The sequence below is a fragment of the Schistocerca piceifrons genome, chromosome 4 (genome assembly GCF_021461385.2).
Source record: "Schistocerca piceifrons isolate TAMUIC-IGC-003096 chromosome 4, iqSchPice1.1, whole genome shotgun sequence".
In the NCBI taxonomy this organism is placed as follows: domain Eukaryota; kingdom Metazoa; phylum Arthropoda; class Insecta; order Orthoptera; family Acrididae; genus Schistocerca; species Schistocerca piceifrons.
In genome coordinates, this window is record NC_060141.1 from 565798148 (window position 1) to 565820116 (window position 21969).

Genomic DNA, 21969 nt, shown 5'->3' on the forward strand with positions numbered 1-21969 from the left:
CTTTCAATTTAATTCTCAAGTTACTAGTACTGAAACTGAACAGGTATATGTTAAAAATCAAACCCATCTACATTCACCTGCTAATGCATGAGTAGTAGAAACTAGTTTTTTGTACTAAGAAGAGGAATGATAAAATAAGTTGGCATTCACACTTTAACTCAATCAATCGTGTAACTTTCAATGCAAAAACAACAAAAATAACAACAACAACGACACAAGTAGGCAAACATAAAATCAATTAAATTATTCATTCTCACTTGAGTTTTAATAAAAAAAAAGAATAATACAAAAGGATAGACATTTACAAGAATGGCATTTAAAATCCATGTTTCAATTGTACTATTTGGTTCTTTGTTTGCCATAGTGCTTATGTTCTAGAAAACACAAACTGAAGTAGCTTCTTATGTAGATCTGAGTTAAATATCCGTCATCACTTCACAAGTGCCACAGACAGTAACAGTTTTAGCAACATTTAAAAAAATAAATTTCACTCTTTCACAATAATATGATGATATTTCAATGACATTTTAAAACTCTACCCTGCATAAATTAAATTCAGAATTTCAATATTTCATTTGTACAATTTATGTTCATTTTGGTTTCGTTTCCTGATCTGTCACATAACGAATGAATACACTGTCCTCTGGCATATTTTCAGGTGACATCTCTTGCTCATATATATATGAACACGCAATGGCTAACACAGTTCCTGTAAAAGAAACAATGGTTATGTTGCTAAGTGAAGACAGTAGTTTTGTTACATTTTCTAATTAGTAGAACATCAATATCTCAACAGCTTGCTAGTGGAAAACCTCTAAATTTTCAGTTATGATATTAATTAATATATACAATAGATTGAACTAAAGAGCAAATTATTTCAGTAGGTACAGCTTTGAAAGTGAGAAGATGACTGGGTGGATCAAAGAGAATGAAGGGGAATATGACAAAGGATGAACTAGGAGAGAAAGAGCAACACTGGCTTGTGAGGGCGGCAGAGAAAAAGGAAAGTAATACAGTTAGAGAAGGCTGACAAAGTGAATATATGTTGAGCGGGGAAGAAAATGTGGAGAGAGAGAGAGAGAGAGAGAGAGAGAGAGAGAGAGAGAGAGAGAGAGAGGGGGGGGGGGGGGGGGGGGGTCCCAGTAATAACATTATTGAAAGAAAACACAAGATATTTATCATTAATGTTTTTTACAGACACGAAAAATAACATCAAATGTATCGTGGCATCTTTGAGCAAGTATAACAGGATACAACACACAAAAACAAGTGCCCTTTCCAACTCAAAAAGTGGATCAATTATCATGTTGTACAATCACCATCAGATATTGGACCTATTTGAAAAACTGTTCAATCGGTCTTTTGTTCCACTGAAATTATTCTTGCTTTTTATTTTTGACTAACTGTTGAACAAATACTCGCACACTTTTGGACTCTTAACATTAAAACTACATTAGTGATTGCTTTAATAGTGAATTACCTTTAACAAAAAAAAAATAATGCATTTGTTGCTTTTTATCTTAAACCAGACGGATGTGTTGACTTCTGAAACAGACTGCTACATTTAGTAGTTTGTTTTCATTTGTTCGTAACTAATTATACTATCTGAACTTAAGTGTGGCAATGAAGAGGGCAATTTTTGCAACATATGAACAAACACAAACACACATGTGCTCCCCACCCGCCCTCCCATCTGCTGATGACTTATTTGCTTATTAAAAGGTGTTTTATTTAAATAGCTATTTGTCAGGGAACAAGACTACATCTCCCTATTGTAAAAGGAAAGACAGTCACTCATAATACACCCAAATTTGAATTCTGTCTACATAATATTATTTACAACAATTTCCATGGTGCAGCCAATACAGGTTTTACTGCATGGTGTTCCAAAAAAGCGGTCATTTGAAATATAGGCATGTGTGTCTGAAAATGAGTGCAGCTCCTAACAAGATATTCCACACACTAGACAAAGCATTGAATAACTTTCATAGTCTCTAGAAAATATTATTTAAAAAGGATAAGAATATTTAATAGTGAGCTTCCAGGTGTTCTACAGAGCAGTTGTTTCCATTTTCTGGACAATAAGTCAACCACCAACTCATGTTTCCCGACACATTTATTTCCACAGAAACTTGGCACTCACACCACACTACTGGTATCATTGTATTTCATTTCATGATTATATTTGAGGCAGTGCTTGGCAACAGCTGATATGCTTGGTTGTTTTAGTCAAGTGTGCCACTGATGTTCCTTTCATCTGAGGAGTGACATTTAAAAACGCAGTAAGTCCACTCACAGTCAAAAATTAGACTGAACCAAATTTCTACTCTACAAGGTGTGCTACACTGAGCTATGATGTTGTTTTCACTTAAAACGATATTTTTAACCTTTTAAATCAGGTGCAAAATTTGACTTTCTGTTCAAAGTGCAGAAAGTCCATCAGTGAAATTGGTTCGAATCGCGACAAGTCCATCTACTGCCGATTACTAACAAAGGTTTTTTTCAGTAAGACAAAAGCTGTGGCACCAAGACACAATGTGTTTTAAAACTTCACTACAATTTATCTATAGTATCAGGAGGAAAGTTGTTACTCACTATACAGTGGAGATGCTGAGTCACAGATAGGCACACCAAAAGGACTCTCATAATTATAGCTTTCGGCCATTAAGGCCTTCGCCAACAATAGACACACATGCACACGAGACGTGCGCGCACATGCACGCGCACTCTGAAAGAGTTAAATAGTACACGTTTCAGTGGATTCCAATCCAGAAATTAAAATGAAACAAGTAGTTAGTATGTGTAGTAAAATCAATTTAGTAGACAATCTCACAAAAATTGTCTTTAAAAACATCTTACCTCTCTATCTGCTCAATCTTCCTTTTTGCAACACCCTTCTGCCGCTTCCTAGATCCAGAGGAGTGGTCCCCTACACCTACAACTCTTTCCACATCAATCATATTTTTCATGAACAAGATACCAACCATCCAATCTGTTTCATGTGACAATGCGATGGCTACATGGAAAATGAAGGATGGAATGTAACACACACACACACACACACACACACACACACACACACACACACACACACACACACACATTACACTCCATTTTCTATGGTTTCATTTCTACAATGTATCAGTTGTATACCCATACCACTTATTATTGTAGCCATTGCATTGTCACATGAAACAGTGGATGGTCGGTATCTTGTTCATGAAAAATATGACTGATGTGGAAGGAGTTGTACATGCAGGGGACCACTCCTCTGGATCTAGGAAGAGGCAGAAGGGTGTTGCAAAAAGGAAGAGTGAGCAGATAGAGAGGTAAGATGTTTTGAAAGACAATTTTTGTGAGATTGTCTACTAAATTGATTTTACTACACATACTGACTACTTGTTTCATTTTAATTTCTGGATAGGAATCCACTTAAACGTGTACTATTTAACTCTTTCAGATGCCGTGACAAGGGCCCTGAAATGCTGGAGTTTGAGTCTCTTCATGGACATAAAGAGGAAGATTCAACTGCTGAATCATCTAATCAGAAATAGGCTGAAAGCCTACACACACTTAAACTACAGTGGGACAGGATTCTGTCTTAATTCATAGTTTCCTCCAGTCCGAAACGATGACATCCTCGGAAAGAGGATAGGAAACTGAAGACTCAAACTACAAAGTTTCAAGTGAGAGTAGACAGCTTGCAAGTTGCGGGGTGTTCCAAGATTTTTAGAGCTCTGTTTGGAATAGGAACAACTTGACTTAACAGCACTGCTTCCTCGCTAGTTGCTGGTAATGTCATTTGTGAAACAAGAGGAGTGGATCACAGAACAAAACAAAACTTTGCAAAGGAAGATAGTGTGATACAATTTATCGCAAATTTAAAGGCTAGAAAAGCTCACTATAGCAGACAAAAAAGAAAAAGACACTATCTATCTTCAGACTTAAATATCACAAAACTTTTTAAAATGTATAATGAAAGTGTCCCTGATTCCTTAAAAGTAAAAAAGTGGTTCTTCAGTAGCATATTCTCAAAAACATTTAATGTGGGGTTTGATGATCCTGCAGTGGATATTTGTAGTTACTGCTATAGAATAAAACATGAAATAAGTTTTGGTCAAGAGACAAAGGGTGCAAGCTGAACTTGCTGCTCACAAAATGAGAGCTAAGCAGATTAACAAAATTATGAAAGAGGACCTGTCCAATAGCTTGTCTTTATGCTTTGATCTGCAGCAAGACCAACCCCTGCCAAAACTCACTATTGGTGAAGCTTATTACGCACATCAACTGTCATATTATGCTCTCTGTATTACAGATACTGACAATAAGTCTCCAGTTTACTGCTGGACTTAAGACGAGGCTGGTGGAGGTTCAAACAAAGTAGCTTCAGCCTTAATAGATGCTCTGATTAAGTGCAGATATGAAGAAAATACTTCAACAATAACACTATTTTGCAATGGCTACACTGGACAAAACAGGAAAGCCCATGTGGTTCATTCTCTCGACTACTGGCTGTTAAAAAAAGACCTCCAGACTCAGTAAAGGAGATATGCATTACCTTTACAGTGCATGGTCGCTCCTACTTACCTGCAGATCGACCTTTTGGTACTGTGGAAAAAAGCCTTCGGAAGCTATCTGAAATACTCACTCCTGAACAATATCACAGGACTTATCAGGAAATTGGGAATGTCTGAAGACTAGGAATAGACAGTTGCTCTGAACTTCAAGGATCTCTGCCAAAATTTGAGAAAGCCAGTGGGATAAGAGACATGAAATGGGTTATACTCAAAAAGAAACTGAAGGGGAAAAGAATCCATGTTGTTTTTAGGATGGAGCCCTTGTATGGTTTGGATGATACATCAAAAACTTATATGACCTTGCTAAAAAGAGGTGTAGCAACAGATCAGATCCATCACCCAAATATTCTCAGTTTGGTACATCCAATAAAATCAGACCCAAATATTCTCAGTTTGGTACATCCAATAAAATCAGAAGAGAGGATGATTTATTTGTCCTTCTGAAACAATGATTTGGTGAAAGTTGGAAGGACAGCGATTCCTTAAAATTTTATGTTGACATACTTCAGGGAGATTGGGTGCTGCACAATCTGGAAGACAAAGCTGAAGACGTACAGTATGATTGCCTGGAGGAGGAGCCAGGATATCAAATGCTTTGAAGTTTGAAAGAATAATACCCAGTAAATTTTGAACATTATTTTTTAATTAAAACTTGGGAAAACTGAAATGACATTTTTGATAGTGATGTCCAAAATATGATTTTCTTTTCAATATCTTAAAAATGAATTTTACAATTATGTTAATGTAATAGATTAACTAAGTTGTGAAAAGAATTGTTGATAATTTCGATTTAACTGCTTACAAAAGTTTTAGGTAATTTTGAGTAAAACAGTGTATATTATAATTTGCATGTTTGATAAAAATTATGGCTGTACACTTTAACAATGTTTGACAATGGCATGCTTGAGAGAGTGATTAGAGAATACAGCATTTGTAAATTTGCTACAAAAGACAATTTGTTAACAGTTATAGTAAGTAACCATTCAATGTTTTTTTTTTAATTATGTAAATTTGTTTCAAAAGACATTATGTCCATCTGGCTGACGCAAAATGAGAAAAGTTCATAGATTTCAAAAATTCAGTTAGCAACACCGCCTTTAAATAAGGAGTGAGATTTGTCTAACTCATTCAATTCTTATAACTTCTTGAAACTTAAAAAATACTCAACAAAAATCCTAATTTACTCCGCAACTTTGCCTAATATTCGTTCTTTGCTTCTTAAGGTAAAAATTTTATTAGTGGACTAATTATGTTTTGGAAAGTTACTCCTTATCTGTCCTGTGCCCAATGGAGGCATGTCACATTCACACAGAATGCGATATACATCCAACTTTGGAGACAGATCATCTTTAACATTCCAAAGTATACTTTGTGGAAGGGAGTAAAATACACTGGATGGTATGTCCATAGGAATCTACCAGTCTTTCCAGATACTGGGCCAGTATAATGCAGGTAAGCGGTTTTTGGCTTCTCTTCCTCAGTCTGTCAAGCTCTCTCTCTCAGGCATTATTGATCTTGATTGCATCACCCATTCAATTTTAACCAGTGTTGTAATTATCCGGCAAGATTCTCCTCATCTGAAAGTGTTTGAGTTCTATGGACCAGAGTATTTTTTTGTGGCTGATGGTGATGGCTCAAGCTGTGGAGGTAGAGTTTCGTTTGTGTAGGTTATCAATATGCACTGTGACCCAGGGATCCATCCAGTCTTCTCTCAACCAACACAGTGAGGACAGGAAGTTGGTCCTCTTTTCAAGTTCCATTAGGTATTTTATATTTCAATGGATAGAGTCTACATGTTACAGGAACTCTTGAAGCTTTTCTGCTCCATGTGGCTATACTACAAATGTGGCATCCAAGTACCAATAAAAACATAAGGGTTTCAACTTGGCATATTCTAGTGCCTCTGCTTCAAAGTGTTCCACGTATAGGTTCCCCATGACTACTGATCACCACACCTTCGGTATGTTCCTAGTATTTTCCATTAAACAGGAAATAAGTTGATGTCAGAATGTGCCCAAAAAGTTACATGAAATCGTCAAACTTTTCCACAATGAGTTCCGAGGAATCAGGAAGTGGAACTCTCGTAATGAGGGAGACTACATCAAAACTGGCCTTAATATTTGTATCCTGGAGCTGCATTTGACTGAGGCAATGTAAATAGTTGTCGGAGTTGCAAATGGACGTTCACACTTCTCCACATACACAACTCCACTGATTACTTACATCACCTCAGTCGACTGCAGCTCTAGGATACAGACATTATTGTTAGTTTCAGTGTAGTCTCCATCTTTATGAGAGTTCCATTTCTTTGGAATTCATTGTGGAAAAGTTCATCAGTTGTTTCACAGAACCTTTTAGGCACATCCCGACCAACTCATTTCTGTTAAATAGTAAACATTACAAACAAACCAATGATATGGCTACAGATAATCCGTTATCACTCGTCATAGCAAACCTGTATATGGAACACTTTGAAGCAAAGGTACTAGAACCCGCCAAGCTAAAAACAACGTTTCTATTGGTATGTGGCACAGCTGCTTGGAGTGGAAATGCTTCACGACTTCCAGGAACATTTAAATTATATCTATCAAAATAATCCAGGAACATTTAAATTATATCTATCAAAATAATTAACACACAATAAAACTTGAAAGGAGTGTCAATTACATCTCCTCACCGTGTTAGTCAAGAGAAAACTGGATGGCTCCCTAGGTCACAGTGTACATAAACTAACCTCTATCTCCATGCCTCGAGCCATTACCACTTGTCACAAAAAATATCTAATCCATAGAGCTACGACAATTTCAGATATACAGAGCCTTGTTGGAGAATTTAGCACTTACGACTGGTGTTCTGAAGGAATGGACTCTCAGGTCATCAAATTGAATGGGTCACGCAATCAAAATCAAGAATGCCTGAGAGAGAGGTGGAGACAGACGGAGGAAGTGAAGCCAAAAATCACATATCTTCTTTATACTGACCCAATACCCAGAAAGATAGGTGGAATCCTACAGACACATGTCATCCAGAGTATTTTGCTTTCTTCAACTAAGATAAAAAGTATACTTTGGATGTTAAAGGCAGCTCATGTCTCCAAAAGTCGGGTATCACATTCTATGCAAATGTGGCATATCTTCATTGGGCACAGGGCAGATGCAAGGAGCATCAGTGACTCGTTCAATTACAACAACCAAGCATATCAGCTGTCCCCCAACACTGCCTCAAATATAATCATGAAATGAAATATGATGATACCAGTATCGTAGTGTGAATGCCACATTTCTGGGGCAGTATAATTAAGGAGACTATTGAAATGAAGATTTAAGGAAACGTAATAAACAGGAATGGGTGGTGGTGGTGGTGTGGTCTTCAGTCCTGAGACTGGTTTGATGCAGCTCTCCATGCTACTCTATCCTGTGCAAGCTTTTTCATCTCCCAGTACCTACTGCAACCTACATCCTTCTGAATCTGCTTAGTGTATTCATCTCTTGGTCTCCCTCTACGATTTTTACCCTCCACGCTGCCCTCCAATATTAAATTGGTGATCCCTTGATGCCTCAGAACATGTCCTACCAACCGATCCCTTCTTCTTGTCAAGTTGTGCCACAAACTTCTCTTCTCCCTAATCCTATTCAATACTTCCTCATTAGTTATGTGATCTACCCATCTAATCTTCAGCATTCTTCTGTAGCACCACATTTCGAAAGCTTCTATTCTCTTCTTGTCCAAACTATTTATCGTCCATGTTTCACTTCCATACATGGCTACACTCCATACAAATACTTTCAGAAATGACTTCCTGACACTTAAATCTATACTCGATGTTAACAAATTTCTCTTCTTCAGAAACGCTTTCCTTGCCATTGCCAGTCTACATTTTATATCCTCTCTACTTCGACCATCATCAGTTATTTTGCTCCCCAAATAGCAAAACTCCTTTACTACTTTAAGTGCCTCATTTCCTAATCTAATTCCCTCAGCATCACCCAACTTAATTAGACTACATTTCATTATCCTTGTTTTGCTTTTGTTGATGTTCATCTTATATCCTCCTTTCAAGACACTGTCCATTCCATTTAACTGCTCTTCCAAGTATTACAATGTCATCGGCAAACCTCAAAGTTTTTATTTCTTCTCCATGAATTTTAATACCTACTCCGAATTTTTCTTTTGTTTCCTTTACTGCTTGCTCAATATACAGATTGAACGACATCGGGGAGAGGCTACAACCCTGTCTTACTCCCTTCCCAACCACTGCTTCCCTTTCATGTCCCTCGACTCTTACAACTGCCATCTGGTTTCTGTACAAATTGTAAATAGCCTTTCGCTCCCTGAATTTTACCCCTGCCACCTTTACAATTTGAAAGAGAGTATTCCAGTCAACATTGTCAAAAGCTTTCTCTAAGTCTACAAATGCTAGAAACGTAGGTTTGCCTTTCCTTAATCTTTCTTCTAAGATAAGTCGTAAGGTCAGTATTGCCTCACGTGTTCCAGTGTTTCTATGGAATCCAAACTGATCTTCCCCGAGGTTGGCTTCTACTAGTTTTTCCATTCGTCTGTAAAGAATTCGTGTTAGTATTTTGCAGCTGTGACTTATTAAACTGATAGTTCGGTAATTTTCACATCTGTCAACACCTGCTTTCTTTGGGATTGGAATTATTATATTCTTCTTGAAGTCTGAGGGTATTTCGCCTGTTTCATACATCTTGCTCACCAGATGGTAGAGTTTTGTCAGGACTGGCTCTCCCAAAGCCGTCAGTAGTTCCAATGGAATGTTGTCTACTCCGGGGGCCTTGTTTCGACTCAGGTCTTTCAGTGCTCTGTCAAACTCTTCACGCAGTATCTTATCTCCCATTTCATCTTCATCTACATCCTCTTCCATTTCCATAATATTGTCCTCAAGTACATCGCCCTTGTATAGACCCTCTATATACTCCGTTCACCTTTCTGCTTTCCCTTCTTTGCTTAGAACTGGGTTTCCATCTGAGCTCTTGATATTCATACAAGTCGTTCTCTTATCTCCAAAGGTCTCTTTAATTTTCCTGTAGGCAGTAGCTATCTTACCCCTAGTGAGATAGGCCTCTACATCCTTACATTTGTCCTCTAGCCATCCCTGCTTAGCCATTTTGCACTTCCTGTCGATCTCATTTTTGAGACGTTTGTATTCCTTTTTGCCTGCTTCATTTACTGCATTTTTATATTTTCTCCTTTCATCAATTAAATTCAATATTTTTTCTGTTACCCAAGGATTTCTACTAGCCCTCGTCTTTTTACCTACTTGATCCTCTGCTGCCTTCACTACTTCATCCCTCAAAGCTACCCATTCTTCTTCTACTGTATTTCTTTCCTGCATTCCTGTCAATTGTTCCCTTATGCTCTCCCTGAAACTCTGTACAACCTCTGGTTCTTTCAGTTTATCCAGGTCCCATCTCCTTAAATTCCCACCTTTTTGCAGTTTCTTCAGTTTTAATCTACAGGTCATAACCAATAGATTGTGGTCAGAGTCCACATCTGCCCCTGGAAATGTCTTACAATTTAAAACCTGGTTCCTAAATCTCTGTCTTACCATTATATAATCTATCTGATACCTTTTGGTATCTCCAGGGTTCTTCCATGTATACAACCTTCTTTCATGATTCTTAAACCAAGTGTTAGCTATGATTAAGTTGTGCTCTGTGCAAAATTCTACCAGGCGGCTTCCTCTTTCATTTCTTAGCCCCAAACCATATTCAGCTAGTTGGCATATAAACTTGTACTACTTTAGTAGGTGTGGGCTTTGTATCTATCTTGGCCACAATAATGCATTCACTATGCTGTTTGTAGTAGCTTACCCGCATTCTTATTTTCCTATTCATTATTAAACCTACTCCTGCATTACCCCTATTTGATTTTGTGTTTATAACCCTGTAGTCACCTGACCAGAAGTCTTGTTCCTCCTGCCACCGAACTTCACTAATTCCAACTATATCTAACTTCAACCTATCCATTTCTCTTTTTAAATTTTCTAACCTACCTGCCCGATTAAGGGATCTGACATTCCACGCTCCGATCCGTAGAACGCCAGTTTTCTTTCTCCTGATAACGACGTCCTCTTGAGTAGTTCCTGCCCGGAGATCCGAATGGGGGACTATTTTACCTCCGGAATATTTTACCCCATCATCATTTAATCATACAGTAAAGCTGCATGCCCTCGGGAAAAATTACGGCTGTAGTTTCCCCTTGCTTTCAGCCGTTCGCAGTACCAGCACAGCAAGGCCGTTTTGGTTATTGTTACAAGGCCAGATCAGTCAATCATCCAGACTGTTGCTCTTGCAACTACTGAAAAGGCTGCTGCCCCTCTTCAGGAACCACACGTTTGTCTGGCCTCTCAACAGATACCCCTCCGTTGTGGTTGCACCTACGGTACAGCTATCTGTATTGCTGAGGCACGCAAGCCTCCCCACCAACGGCAAGGTCCATGGTTCATGGGGGAATATAGGTTTTAATTTAAACAACACTGGAGGATCTAGCACTCTATTTATTAAAATCTTGCCGACTGTCACACCCATCAGAGTCGGAAAATGCTGATGGAATTTGTGTTTCACGGAATATCAGTGCCTATTCTGTAAAACAAAAGATTATCAAAGGGCACAGTGGACGTCATAAATCAAACTCTGCTATACATAGCAGTGTGAGACCAATAACAGCTCACAGTCTGGTTGGAGCCCAGACAGTGAGTACATATTAGTAGCAGAAATCACAGCACCTGAAGAAGACGGCTGGGTTGGTCATCTAAATACTGTGCAAGAAATGGAAACTAATTTAGCTAAACACCCAGAAATTCACTATTAATTAATCATACTGAGAAAACCTGAGAACACATAAGGATACTTAGTTTATTATAGGCAAATTTTAGGTGTGTGTCAATAAACTGCTCACTTGTATTCAGTTAAACAACAAACCATAAGAATTAAAAGTGGCCCACAACATTCAGTGAGGAGGATATCCACTACACAGCTTCAGGTACTAGCTTGTTTTGTAGGCTACATTTTAATTTGTGGAAGACATACCACTGTGTATTGACAGTTATGAATTAAGATAGTTGCCACATATTTTCAAGATTTTAGCTTAGGGTACAACATTCTTATAGTCTTATAATTAAATTACAGTTTGAGATTTACTTACCATCATTGCTGAAACACAATGATGATATTGGAGCAGAGTATCTGTGAAATTGGCACAAACGTTTCTTGTTGAATCCATCCCATATGTTAACATAGCAGTCGGAGCCACCAGTCGCAAACGTGTTGTAGCCGTTATGAAAACTGGGAAAAATGCAGTATAGGTTTAATAGTGAAATACTTTTAAATGATCTATGAAGCATATTTATTCTAGTAAAATTGTATGTAGAACACTTTGGAAATCACCCAAGTATAATCTAATATATATAGTCAGTAACTACAGAATGTGACAGTGATGCACTTTAACACTATCAAGTTTACTCCATTCATAAAATTGTTAAAATTCGACAGAAAAAGACTAATCTGGCAGGAAGCATCCCTCCCATTTCTACCAATAAATAAAAATATGTCACAGCACTCCATCTTTCAGAACTATTGTCCCTTGTTCAGAGAGACAAAAAGAATGATTGGGGGAAGGAGGATGGAAACAGGAGAGGGGCGAGGCAAGTCAACAGTCAAGCTAAGGCAGACAGATCCTCCTAGCATGAGGAGAAACAGGAGGAAAGATGAAGGGAAAGGTGTAAGAGAGAAATAAGAAGGTCAAAGTATTACAGTATTAAGCATAGTGCCACCACACTTGCTCCTCGCAGTGCACCCTAGGGCACCTGAAGAGCAAAGTGTTCTTACTGATTGGAAAAAAAAACGGCCTCTTGTAGGACTTTGGAATGTTATATGTTCGTGCGAAATGACATTTCTACATGGGCTCTGAAAATGACGACTGTTTGTAACCCAATTCTGGACAAAATAAGAGCACATGGAATATCAGAACAGTTGTGTTATTGGACTGAAGAGATTCTAGGAAACAGAACATGGCATGTCATTCTCAACAGGGACAAATCTTTAGACATAAAAGTAACTTTGGACTTACCTCAAGGGACTGTTATAGGAGCATTACATTTCACAATAAACATAAATGAACAAATGGATAATGTTGGAAGTTCCCTCGAGGTATTTTGTGGATGATGCTGTTATATACAGAGAAGTCGCAATGTACAAAACTGTAATGAGATGCAAGATGACCTGCAGAAGATTTGATTCTGCAGGGATTAAGAAAGGACCCTCAATTTAAATAAATATAACAGATTGTGGATAAATAGGCAGAAGCCTTGTTATTGTACAATTACATAACTGCAGAAGAATCACTGGAAGCAGTCACCTCCAAAAAATATCTAGGAGTACATGAAGAAACAATGGAAAATCGATTATGGAATAATGACAATATTATGAAAGAGGACAGATTGTTATTCATCATAGTGTGTAGATGTTAAGTCGTAGATAGGCACAACAAAAAGACCATTAGACATGTAAGCTTTTGGCCATTAGGCCTTCTTCTGAATTAGACAAAACACACACACACACACACACACACACACACACACACACACACACACACACACAAACTGGCCTCAGCAGACAATGGTCATATGTATGTGCGAATTGTGTTTGCACAAGTGTGAGTGAGTTGTGTGTGCAAGGCCTTTTGGCCAAAAGCTTACTTGTCTAGCAGTCTTTTTGTGGTGCCTATCTATGACTCAACATCTCCACTACATTGTGAGTAGCGAGCTACCCTTTTCATAATATTGTCAGCACATGTATGAAGTGATTTAAAACTGGAATTGCTGCAAAAAATTAAATGCAGGTAAAGCAGATTGTAGACTGAGATTCACTGGAAGAATCCTCAGGAAGTATAGTTTACCAATGAGAGAGGTAACACACGATACCCTCCTTCCAACAATACTTGAGTACTGCTTCTCAGTGTGGCATCCATACTAGGCAGAATTTATGGAGAAAGAAGAGACCAACCACAGAAGAGCAGTGCATTTTCTTACATAATCATTTAGCAAGCACAAAACTGTCAATGAGATGCTAAGCCAACTCCAGTGGCAGATGCTGCGAGAGAGGAGTTTTGCGCACACAGAGTCGTTTACTGTTGAACTCTAAGTAGGGTCAACCAATATGTTGCTTTCTCCTAGGTATAGCTCCAGGAAAGACCACTACATGCACTACATGCTTGACACTAAAATTTCTTGAAGAACACTATTTGTGATCAAGGAAGTTGACGCATTATCTAAAAGACTCCTGGTATCGTTCTGTGACTGTAGATGAATCATGTTATCACTATTCCTAGAAGCACAAGTAATTTAAAAGAGGGTGACATAGGTGACTGTGCACCGAAACAGTTAAATCTGTTAAACTTGCCATTAAAACCTATAGGTTTGGAAAAGTGTAAAACAGTAACTAGCTCTTATTACAAAGGATTATTGAAGCACTTCCATAGTGAGTTGAAGCAGAATTGACCAATTCAGCAATAAATAAATAAATAAATAAATAAAATAAAAAAAGTAAAAAATGCTAGTGGACCAATATTGTTTGTATCCACACACACAGCTGTCATAATGGCATGAATGCATAAAGTTGCACTTCGAAACAGTTTCCTATCTTTCTTCTTTATTTCTCACTCTGACTTGACATGAAAACCAAACTCATCTAAGACACAAAAATTTTCTTTTCATCCTGTGAAATATAAACAGTAATCAAGCAATTCTGAGGTAGTAGCCCTTGTCTGAAATTATTTAAACTCATCCTTCCATGCTATTTCCATGTCATTAGAGGTATTAAGCATAGTTATCATTTGTGACAAGTGAAAATGGTGCGTCAGTTGGAATTAAACTGTAGATTCCTGTCATTCCTTACCACTACTCTTCTACTTAACCCACCCAAGGCGCAACTCAAAGTTTGAATAGTAAAAGTGTCACAAATAAGCAACGTAACAAGAGTGAAAGAATTTCATGACAGTTACAAGATTGAGACTATGTTGGAGTGTATCTCTCCATTGTCCCCATTACTGTAGGCCAGGCAGTAGACAACAACATGAGAATCTCTTGACGACTTGTAAAGAAAGGATATAAGCCAGTTCCAAGCTGAAGCCTTAAGTTAAAGAGGCACAAATATAAAATTACCACCCATGAAAGAAATATCAGAGATCAATTTCCAATCCTAAAGCTAAATTTTACTTGTCATGAATAAGGCTTCAGTTTTAACATAAGTTCGTGAACTGATCACATCTTGCTCAACACATCAACCACCCACTCACTCCTAACATAAATGTGATCCACAATCGTGTGACTGAAAGTAATCAAAGCTGCCCCTATGTCAAATTCAAATGCCAATCAACTTACTGCAGTTGCTACATACTTTGCTTCAGTATGTTTAAGAAAAGCAGGAACACAGGAAAAGGAATATAATATAATTAAAAAAATTTCCATGCAGAGATACACTCAACTGAAATTTCTTACAGTTATCACACAATGAAGCCCCAATTTTTATCTTTGACATCCTGAAAAAGCACTACACTCCCTTCAGAGTTCAACACTTCTCATAGAATTAATTTCTGTTCCCTCAAGCATTGTACCATGCACAGAGAAACACACATTATATTGATAAACTGAGTGTTTCCCTACATTTCATGGAAGTCACGGTCATTTATAGACATTAATGGTTCAGTGGTCTTCCAACTTGTAGAGGTTTTAAAAGTGCTAGTGCATGCGTAAAACTTACCTTATAGCATTGACAGGATAAATGTTTTCAATTCCACCTTCCTTAATCCGATGGCACTTGAAAGCATATTTTTTCTTTTGTACTTCCGGGCTAGTATCAAGATACTCGACTGCCACTCTACCTTCAATGCTGCTCAGGACATAACCCTGCAAAGCATCAGAAAAGTCTGTCAGGCAATACCACATTTTCTGGGCAAGTTCCACCATTGTTCAAAGTAGTAATCTGAGAATATGTAGGATATTATTTCTTCATGTTGGCAAGTAAAATTATGCGATGGGGCAAATCTCATATACCAGAATCTAGGTCAAACCATTAATTCAAACATTAACATTTATATGCTGCATACACCCATATCAAAGAACCTCACAATGATGATGCAGAGGCACAGGGCACTTAATCATAAAATATACTTTCCCCTAGGTTGCATTATCTATCTTAATGTTCGGATTTCATATTTCTCATTGTTACTATCAATCTTGAATTAATTAGATCAGGGCCCTGCTCTGAGCATGCTGCTAAACACACATGAACAGTCTTTGCCACGTCTTTCATTCTTACCTTCTATTAGAAGATACAAACCTTAAAAAAATAAAACAAAATAAAAATTAAAACTGTTACCTAAAATTCATCTACATTGCTATACCTTTACAATGGTGCATCTTATCTCAGATACTTCTTTGGTACAGAATTATCAGCTCATTCCTGAAAACAGTTTTTACTCTACTATGGGAAGAAAGGAAAGTAAGAAAGGAGATATAAGATCCCATTGATGACAAGGTCATTAGTGACAGAGCAAAAGCTGGAACTAGAGAAGTCAATGGTATGTGCCATTTTCAAAGAAACTATGCCGGAATTTACCTTATGAGATTTAGGGAAATTACAGAAAATCTTAATATGGACAGCTGGACACTGTCAATGGGAAAGTCCTCGCTGGCAAGGAATCTCTATGTACATGAACACAATATAGACACCACATACCAAGCATGGATGAAATGGGCAGATCAACGACAAGAAGTAAGCATCGCTTATGGAGCAGAAAGCTGATGATGGTATTGGCAAAAGGGAAGAGAGAGACAGAAGATGTTCCAACAGCTGCTTATTAAAATGATTCAATGACAGCTTGTGCTTCAATATCACGTACATATTTTCCCCATTCCTTCCTTCACTGCCACTTCATAACTTATTTGTGGCAGTAGGCACGAACAACTCCGAGATCTGGTGATGACTGTCTACCAATATCCAGAACCTACATCTGATCTTATTTTACCGGCAACAGGCTGATTGATAATATTATAGTCAGCAGAATCAGACAAAACTGGGAACAACTCGAGAACCACTGGAAACTGGCTGACTAGCTAAGCACCAGAGAGATGAAGAACATGAGAGAAAGAGAGACAACAGAGATGACACAACAAAATAACAAGTCCTGTAAGTAAACCAAGATTGAAAACTAAGATGTAGTGAATTCAGAATGAATATTATAGTACAGAGAAATCACAACTGATGTCAGAGCCACTGCGCTGCTGGTTTTACAGGTAAGCCATGGATGCCAATAAATCAGCACAGCAGACATAGCCATGTGGTTGCACTCACGGGGGCAACAGTAGCACCTGCAGACTTGTCTGCACCGCCTAATGGCTGTCATCAATTTACATACTGGCAGAACAGTCAGTAGGAGCAGATGTAGCTGGCTTGTATGCCAGCACTCACATCTCATAGTGTCCACAATCGTATGGTGCTGCCCACTGAAGGCGACCAGCATCCACAAGGGTCTCACCCAATCCGAGCATGCATACAAAGCTCCGCCCGGCAGTAAGCACTGTGTGTGTCATTTCCAGGGTTCCATGAAGCTTTGGTGCCAGGAATTGGAGGAGAGTACGTGGCTGTCACCCACCAAAAATCTCCGCGGGGCTACAGCCATGGGCAGAAACAGAGTGAGCAAAGCCGTGCTGGTGGAAGTACCTACCACTTTCAACATTTGTTACTTAAACATACACTTTCAACATTTGTTACTTAAACATACACTTTCAACATTTGTTACTTAAACATACACACCACACCCTCCACTTCACCTTTAAAGAAGGGTTGAAACAGCAGACTTGATGCCATTGGAGATGCAGATCTGTTTGGATGGTGCTGCTGTGAATTGGAGTCCAGTGTCTGAGATGATAGTGCAGGGAAGCCCTTAGATTGTTATGATCAGGATGGAAGCAGTGACAGTGGCACCAGTGGTGGTGGGCTCCATGCTGACCATATATGAATAATCACAACACTTGTCCATGAGAATGAGCCACATACATCCCATAAAGGGGCCAGCAAAGTCCAGATGAATACTGTCCCACAGGTGGTCGAGCATGGGAGAGGGTGGGCAGCTGGCGGCGTAAGACTTGGTTGGAGCAGCCTGGTGCCAGGCACTAGCGGAACAGTCACATGCCATGGCCTTCACAACTTTGCTAAGTCCCAACCAGCAGGCATGTTGCCTGTAATGGGAATACCATCTGAGGTGTGCTGTCATTCCTCATAATTGTGGAAACAGGGAATTTCCTTTTGGTCAAATGCTGGGTCAGGCCTCGAGGGCAGACAATAAAGGGCATCAGCATTTGCATTCTGTGCTGTGGGCTTCTACTTAATGTCATAAATGTGGAAGTTGAGGAAGAGCACCCAACACTGGAGTCATGCAGCCCACTCTGAATGCCAAGACTGGGGCCCAAAGGGAGCTATTAGTGGTTTGTGGTTCATAATGAGGGTAAAATGGTCCCTAATAGGTAAACATGGAATTTCTTAAAGTCAAAGGCGATTACCAAAGTTTTGTTTTCAATCTGCAAATCTTTTTTCAAGCAGGTGTCAGCATCTCTGATGAATAGCACATTGATTGCTCAGTACTATCCTCGTTCTTATGCACCAGTATTGCAACAATGCCACGTGAAGAGGCTCCTGCAGCCAAAACCCGTAGACACGATGGAGTAGAGACCATAAGGAAAGTTGCTTAGCACAACAGTTCCTTCAAATGTGTGAAAGCACACTCACAGGCAGCTACCTGTCCACCTGTACTGAATGCCCTTCTTTTGCAAATGATTGAATGGATGTGGGCCACTTGTGGAAGGAACTTAGGACAATAATTCACCTTTCCCAAAATAGCTTCTGTAAGTTTTGGAAGTGGGGTAGTGTGTCAATGGTAGAAACATTGTGGTCAATGGGATGGATCTCATCTTTGTTGAGTGGCCAAGGTATTTCACTTACTCCTGAAAACGCTGACTTCTGCATATGTGGCACTAGGTCCCTGAATCATACAATGTAGTAAAGAAGGACAAAGGTTGCAATGTGGTTCCGATGTGTAGTGCCTGTGGCATTGAAGTCATCAAGATACTTAGCACAAGGAGGAAACGGACATGGATAACTGTTCCAGGTACCTCTGGACAATCGCCAAAGAAGAAGAGTTCTCAAAGGGCAAGTGCCTGTATTTGCATAACGCGAAGGGGGTGTCAATGACCGCAATGCGCGGTGATTTCTCATCCAGAAGGATCTGCGAATATGTGTCAGCAAAGTCTATCTTGAAAAAATATTCACCTCCACAAGCTTAATGTGAAGGTCTTTCGGACACAGGATTGGGTTGGTGCCTGGCCACTGACTGTCACTTTGAAATCTCCACATAATCAGATGGAACCACTGGGTTTCTTGACCATACTACTTGTGTGGCCCAATGACTAGTTTTGACAGGTTCAGTTACCCAAGCTTCCTAGAGGCGATCAAGTTCTTGCTAAACAGCTGCCCATAAAGAGACAGAAAAAGTCACTTTTGGCAGAAACAGGGCACTGCATCTCTATGTTTCAGGGGGAGCCTAAGAAAGGAAGAGCAACCATTGGAGAGCATCATCCAAAACCTGAAAAGCAGGGAAGTGCCATTTCAGTTACTAGAAATACATGACCCAATCCTTCTCTGCATCGTTAAGTGGCGGAAACAGGGCAGGAGGCACTCCGGCTGGGAACTGAGCACAACCTAAATTGGTTGGGAACCTTGAATCTGTAACCAGTTTGATAGAAGTTGGAACTGTTGTTGGAACTGCTGTTGCTTAAATTGCTGTTGGAGCAGCTGTTGCTCTTGCTGTTCCACGAGTTTAGTGTCAAGGAACATAACTATCATTTTTATCTAATCACCATTTAGAGAGACTAGAATCAGACAAATCTAGGAATGACTCTGGAACAAGTAGAGGATCGGCAACTGGCCAAGAGAGTCGACAGCACGCCACCAAAGAGCAACAGGTGGACAATGTGACAAAAGGACAGACAATGAAGATGGCACGACAGAATAACAAGGCCAGTGAGCAAACCAGGATTGAAAATAAAGATGTAGTCAATTCAGAACCAAGACAGCGATATGTAGCAGGATCAATACTGTAGTGCAGAAAAACTACAACTGATTGCAGGATCACTATCTTGCCGGCTTTAAAGGGAAACCATGGGTGTTGATACACCAGCACAGAGGGCATGTCTAGGCAGCAGCACTTACGGCGGTGTCAGCAGCGCCTGCAAATGTTGCCAAGACACCTAATGGCTGTCACCAATTTCCATATCGTCCGGCAGGCCTTCATACACACAGTGTCAGGATACCACACTTATGTATTACACTTCCAACACAAAATTGCTAACATAATAAAGAGTGGAAGCTGGTTTGGTGTAATGGTGCCTCAAGTCAGTATGTTGAGATAAACTACAAAGGACAGCATTAAATGAGATTATGGCAAATTGGACTTGATGCTAAAATTACATTGGTAACCATCACAATTTCATCTTGACACCCATAAAAGAAGCACCTTTTTTACAGTTTTGAGCAAACATAAAAATTGTGAGTGTGTTTCTTGTGACTGTCTTTCAAGTTAAATTTGTTATGATAGTATAGATAATTATAACTGTTTAGTGAAAATCTCTATTTGTCAAAATATGTTCAAAAACGGTCATGACTATCCCGACTAAACAGTCCTACATATGTTTACAGAACTGAACATTTTTCCATTGATAACTACAGAAACAGAAATAAATGGTCACAAATGAAGGCACAGGAAGAGAGAAACCAGCAGAAGTGCTACGTGCTTGGTGGAGGTGACAAATATGACGTAGTATAGAAAGAAAACAATAATGGAATATCAGATATGAATCAGATTTCACAGCAATTAAGAAAAGGGTTCCTCTCAAGTGGTCAGTGGTGATAGAGGGAGAAAGATGAAGTAACGTCCTATGTATAGTCTCAAATGGTAGTTACATGAATGGTGTCTTCACTGTTCATCATAATGGAAAGTAAGTCTAATATAAAAAAAAGTAAACACAAATACAGGTGTAAAAAAGAGCAGTACAAATATAATGGTGGAATGGATGACAGCAGAAAGATTTTCAAGTAAAATGGGAGTAAAAAGGAGGAAAAGAGAGGGCAATTACGAGGGGAAGGAGGTTACACACAAAGCGCAAGAGAGGGACATCTAATCCAGATACAGCAACAAAACTTCTGACACTGAAAAGCTGATGAGTAGATCTTTACACTGAGATGCAGCATGATGGGTTTCTAAGAACTTTCAAATTCAAAATCATTGACATTAACCTTTGACCTCTAATATCTCAAAACATCCCACTTTATTCCTTTTTATAAAAAAAAGATATACTGCTCCAATATGCTACCATAAACATGGCAAATATCAAGATGGCACATCAAAGGCATCATGCTCAAAACATTATTTTGTCAGAATCAGTACAATATCAAAATGCAGAATGTAGCACATAAATATGAAACAGAAATTATTAAAAAATACAATTCATAAGTAATGTTGTACAAAAATAACGTTTATATTACTGTAGTGGTATTATGAACAATTTACAGTGTAGCTTCAATGAAAAGGCAATACAATGTGGTTACACCTTGTTTTACAAGTCTCCAATTAAATTGTTCATCAGATCGATGCAGGGAAAGAGTATGTCCTAGTAGTGTCACTGGATCTCGTCTTGTGTGAATGTCACATCTTCTGAAAACACAGGAGTCTGCTGTGGAAAGAAACACAAATGATGGAGATGGTCCACGTGGATGCAAGAAGCTGGCCTGTACTTCATTTGTTCCTTCATAACTTTGTAAGACATATGCAACCCACCAATGACTGTCATACATACTGGCAACAAATCCATGCCTGTCTGTTAACAGCATTTGTTTCCACATATCAATCACTGACTCCACTCTGTTCACTACAGAAGAAGAATATGTGTCTGTTTTTATTATACCTTTATTAATAGGTATTATGCAATGGAACTTACAGTTAAATAGAATCCTACTTGTATTCTTGAAATGTTGCTTCAGCTTGGTAATGTCTTAGTCATAACTGGAAACTGACATATAGTCTAAGACACATGAAGGAGTATTTCTTTGCAACACTGAAACAACTGTTGCGTCAAAATATGGTTTTCATGAGGTCACTTGAGGCTTGTAAGTATAGCTAGTCTCTTTACAGTGCCTGCAACCACAACACAAGGTCCTTTACCATATGCCAAAGCAAAAAAAACTGCCATTCAAAGTCTTCCTGGTTTCTGTTACTGTATTGGGCAGCATTTTCATCCGAAAAGTGGTAAATGTGCTTTGGA

The 21969-nt window shown here is 38.8% G+C and overlaps 1 protein-coding gene across 2 annotated transcripts in view; it reads right to left on the reverse strand.

Moving 5' to 3' along the window:
- Positions 1-241: 241 nt before the first annotated feature.
- The window catches only part of LOC124795410 (mitotic checkpoint protein BUB3), a 76180-nt gene continuing 54452 nt past the window's right edge, over positions 242-21969 (reverse strand). For both annotated transcript variants that reach the window (XM_047259431.1, XM_047259430.1), the window contains exons 6-8: positions 15356-15501; positions 11742-11881; positions 242-709 (exon numbers count right to left, since the gene is read on the reverse strand). In XM_047259431.1, coding sequence (XP_047115387.1) covers positions 591-709; positions 11742-11881; positions 15356-15501 — 405 coding nt within the window. In that variant the 3' untranslated portion in view covers positions 242-590. The remainder of the gene's footprint in view (positions 710-11741; positions 11882-15355; positions 15502-21969) is intronic.